The 5,001-nt window shown below is 33.7% G+C and overlaps 1 protein-coding gene across 1 annotated transcript; it reads right to left on the bottom strand.

Annotated features, from left to right (window-relative positions):
• Nucleotides 1–1,289: 1,289 nt before the first annotated feature.
• HDAC11 (Histone deacetylase 11) lies at nucleotides 1,290–4,204 on the bottom strand. Its single transcript, XM_073964274.1, has 5 exons — nucleotides 3,944–4,204; nucleotides 3,577–3,880; nucleotides 2,920–3,500; nucleotides 1,771–1,879; nucleotides 1,290–1,703 (listed from the first exon to the last, which is right to left on the bottom strand). Exons 2-5 carry the CDS (start codon nucleotides 3,832–3,834, stop codon nucleotides 1,542–1,544), a joined length of 1,110 nt encoding a protein of 369 aa, XP_073820375.1. The 5' UTR covers nucleotides 3,835–3,880; nucleotides 3,944–4,204; the 3' UTR covers nucleotides 1,290–1,541.
• Nucleotides 4,205–5,001: the final 797 nt, after the last annotated feature.

Raw genomic sequence — 5,001 nt, forward strand, 5'->3', positions numbered from 1 at the left:
ATTATCTCAGGAAGTATGGATTTGTCCCCGAAAAATTGTACCGTCGTAATAACAACGATTTCAAAAGGATGCAAATTTTGAATTTTTGATCAAAACGTTTGATTCGTTCGAGGTTTTGCACACCATTTTAGCAAAAAAATTGAACTTTTGGGGAGGAGTTAAAGGAAAAAGTGGACGGATATAGCCCATCTTCGAACTTGATCTAGGTTTGCACAAAATATTACGAGGACCAAATTTTGAAACAAGTCGGTTGATCCTTTCGGGAGTTATCGTTAGTTCCAGCCAAACGGGCAGTTCTAAATTGACTCCAAACTGTCTGAAACGGTCTTTGTCCAAACATAGTTGAGGTCTAACCCAATTATTTTTGAAGAGACATATCAAAGTGCCTTAGGAGTGCATAAAAATCGAAACACGGCTACTTGTGACAGAAGACATTGCTTTCTGCGTTCTTGAGAAAACTTGTTCAAAATATCTATGAAACAATCGTCGTTGACTGAGAACCATTTGGTATACCAGATATATACTGACATCGATATAGTTAAACGTATGGTGCTACAAGGGTATGTAAGGAGAATGAAGATTATAAGAGAGGAGTAAAAAAATAGCAATGTATAAAATGACACGGTGCGCCTTAACTAACTTTAAATGGAAGGTGCTTACATCTGGGAAAATTTGTGAAACCCTAAAGAACCCCTAAAAATGTGAACTTAAATCGCGATTTATTTGAAAATCGATCCGTCCATTTTTTTTTTGTTTCGTGATATTTCTCATCTAGGAGCATGGTAGTTTCAGAATCTGCAAAAACTTCCCAAGTGTAAGCACTTTCCATTTAAATTTGGATTTGGTTATGGCACACCGTGATGAATGGGGCCACCCAAGAAGTCTTACATACATATAAACTTATTTTGATTGATATTATAATACAAAGACATAAATACAACAAGATAAGACATTTCTTTTGCTATCATTCTTCAGTGAATGGCTTTTGAATTTAACATAATGTTATGTTACGATATGGTGATATAACATTTTTTTCTTCTATACATTTTTACGTATTTAACCGAATTTACCGGTCCAATTGACATGGAATTATTCTTGAATAGATCCTTGAATTCATAAGTTTCGTTTCTGATACCATTACATGAAATGTTCCTCCTTGGTTGCGATTTTGAAATAACTGCAACCTGTTAAGGGTAATGTTTCTATACATAGTTTCGTAAACATTTTTTTGTTGCATGCATTTTGTCAGGTCTTTATTACTTTATGTCTTTGTATAATACATCCATTCATTTCATTTAAAATGTTTTACATTTCTGTAATTTTATTTTAATAGAAGAAGACATATTTGATTAAAAAAATACCACTTATAGAATTTTTAAATACTTTCAGTTTACAATTGTTTTTACAATTCCATTACAGACTTTTACATTACAGCACCTTATTCCCAGTACGATGAGAAATAGGTATTTCTTTTGTTCTTTATCACTCGCAAAAAAGTTGGAAAATAATTATAATTGTTTCACAATTTTATAATTTGTAAATTAACGTATTGTTTGTAGTAAACCATTTTGTTTTAAATTCATTATGGAATCGGCTATAACTTTAGCCGAGGCCTTTAAATAGCCACCACTTAAAAGCATAACAATTGGAATGCCTCGTGCACGACATGTACCGAAAACATATTGATCACGTTCTATGACACCCTGTAAAAGTGAGAAAAATTTGGATATTTAAAGGTATTTAAAATAGAAAAATTTATGCATAGCTCACTTCTGGTGTTATGGACAAGTTACCCAATGGATCGCCTTCTAAAATATCTGTACCAGCATTATAAACCACCAATTGGGGTTTAAATTCCTTCATGGCATGTTTTAATGTTCTAAAATAAAGAAAATGCGAAGAAACAAATTAGTAATTGCGAGGAGTTTCTAAAATTATATAAATTGAATACAAAATAGTACGATAGAGCGTAGCACGTTAGAAAGTAGGAATCCAGACAATATGCTAAAATTGTTATAACCTCAACCTTATGGATAACACTTTGTGAATGTGCCACATTGAAAAATTGTCTTAGACCCCAATATGAAAATACCAAATCTGTCTCAGACAATTTGGAGTCGATGACACGAATACTCTTGAAAAGTGTAAGTCTTTAATATTTTTTCCCCTCAGTAAAGCTGGCGACATTTCCTGAGTATTTAAGCCATGAAAAACTTCTCTACAAGTGGTGTCGCAAGACACGCCGTTCGGATTCGGCAATAAAAAGTAGGTCCCATATCATTGAGCCAATATGAATCGGCGTGCACTCATTGATATGAGGGAAGTCTCCCTTGTCCCTTAGGGGATGTCGTGGGAAAATATGTATGTATGTAATCCAGCCCATAGGACCATGAGCGGTTCCAAAAACTTCTGTACATTAACTACTCTCTGTTCGACTGATTCTTGTTTACATAATACAATGTTAAGTCTACACCATTTTCACATGTAATTCGTAGAATTTAAGTTGTAATTTGATTGATTCATTTGAAATTCGAAACATTTCACTTGTAATTTGAGAATTCAAATTGAATTTCGAATTATTTCATTTGTAATTCGAATTATTTCATTTGTAATTTGAATTTTTCTATTTGTAAATCGAAGTTTTTCATTTGGAATTTCAAATGAACAAATTCAAATTACAAATGGAAAAGTTCGGATTACAAATGAAATAATTCGAATTACAAATGAACAAATTCAAATTACTAATGGAATAATTCGAATTTCAAATGGAATTCTCAAATTACAAATGAAATAATTCGAATTCCAAATGAAATTATTCGAAATACACGTGAAAATGGTGTAGATTTAGTTTTTATCAAACCCTCCGAGGGGTATACTACTATAGATATAAATAAACATAATCCATCATATTCAACATACCTCTTCATCTTTGTCAAATATTCGCGATTTTCTGTTCTTGGTTTCAATTCCACAGCCCTTCGTATGGCCAGTTTGGCTTCATGATCTTTGGGATAAATTAGATAATTATACATGTCCATTATATAAACACGTGAATTATCCATAAAATCACGTTCATGACCATTACCCTGATGGGCATCTAAATCGATTATCATCACCTTGTTGATGTGATGTTCTTCTTCTTCGCTAAAAATGCGTTGAATCATTAGCGTTATATCAGCATATGGACAAAAGCCGCCACCTTTATAGGAACAACAATGATGAAAACCACCACCTAGATTTATGGCCCAACCATATTCCAGTGCCAATTTGCCAGCCATTATGGAACCTGCTGTTTGAAAACGCATCGGCCGCAAATAACCACACTGGACCCAACAATTCGGTACAAAAATTAAAAAAGGTATTTCGGCAATTTGCGCCACATTAAAGCTCCATTTTAAGCTACGCAAATACTTGTCTTTGTGAACCTCTAACAATTCCTCCTTGCTTATTTCTGTGGGTTCATAAAATTTACCCTGCATCAATTTGTATTTAATGAGAAGCTGCAAGAGATAAACGAATGCACATAAGTTTGGTTTGTTTATTGCTATATACATGTGTGTGTGTATGTGAGCTTACCTCTTGTATATTCTTTCCCTTTTGGGCATCGAATGGATGTAATTTTTCCAATTTAGCAAAATGTACTCCATAATTATTACTATAAACAATTGGCAGTTGTGGTATACTTTCGTCCTCCGTTTTGGGAAATTTCCTTGGTTCTTCTTCTACCCGTTTAATCCAAACCACTTCCGGCTCTTCTTCCTTTTCGCTGTGAACTTTTTCAGTTAATTTCTGCATTTTTTTTGAAACGTGGATTATTGTTGCGATCCTCAGCATACAAAACGCCAGCTTAGAACTACAATTGTACAGTTGACACTAAAGTCTGTTGAGTAAAGAACGAAACCTGCAATTCCATACATGCCAAAACACAAACAAAAATACTCACGAAGACCTGATTGATATCAAACTTATATGTGTATAAATCGTCGTATGGGCAACACAAACAGTACAAACAGTTCAGCGTGAAAAAAACAAACGGAAACAGCTTTGCTCAGCATTTTTTAATATAAACAATTGTTGTCCAGATAAGTATCCAATATAATTTTGCATTTTTGTGGTGAAATGCAATTCTTTTATTGGGGAATTACAGTAAACAGAAAGTTGACAAACAGATGATGCGATTCGGTAATTTAACTTTACGCCAAATACCGGATACCAACTAAACAGATGATTGCTATACAGTGTTGGTAAACGTCATAACAAGTGCATAACGGAAATCAAAAGAATTTTACGTTAGAGTTGTTGCAAAAGAGCCGACTCAAACAAAATAAAGAAGAAAACATACCCCATTTGTTCTTTGGGCAATTCGTGAAAAGCTACTTTTTTAACTTGCCAAGAAGCTTCTATTTCGCAGATAAAGTTGAACAAAAGTTCTTGTGTTAACTGTGTACTTCTCGGCTATAGAAAGATAAGGCAATCAGAAATCATATAGAAACGAGCCCATTTGGTTAATGGGCAAGTTTTTTAATGCTTATGGACCATTATCTCAAAAAATATGGACTTGCCAAGAAAACAAATTGTATCGTCGTGATAGGGTCCGTGAGGACAACCTGCTGCTAAAAACTATCCGAGACATGTCTTTAATCTGAATTTTTGCAAAATATTTTTGAAATTTTTTGTGGGATGTACTCGAAGGAATTGACCGATATCAAAATTTAGAAAATACATATATTACAAGGTGCGAAATTAGAACTAAACTATCGGTTGCTGATAGTTTTGAACATTGTTGCAACATGTCCCCGCAGTCCTATTACGAGAAATAGAAATAAAAATATAAAATGTCGTACGGAATTTGACACTAACATTAAGCGGGCCATACACTACCCAGTTATTCAATAAATAGCAATAGTCTACTTTGACATAGTTATGTAACTAGTTACTCATTAATCCTAGTTACTTTACACCCAAAAATGGCACACAAAATAGCCTATGGCCTGATTTTGT

Source organism: Musca autumnalis, unplaced genomic scaffold (genome assembly GCF_047663935.1).
Source record: "Musca autumnalis isolate F117 unplaced genomic scaffold, ASM4766393v1 scaffold_1, whole genome shotgun sequence".
Taxonomy (NCBI): domain Eukaryota; kingdom Metazoa; phylum Arthropoda; class Insecta; order Diptera; family Muscidae; genus Musca; species Musca autumnalis.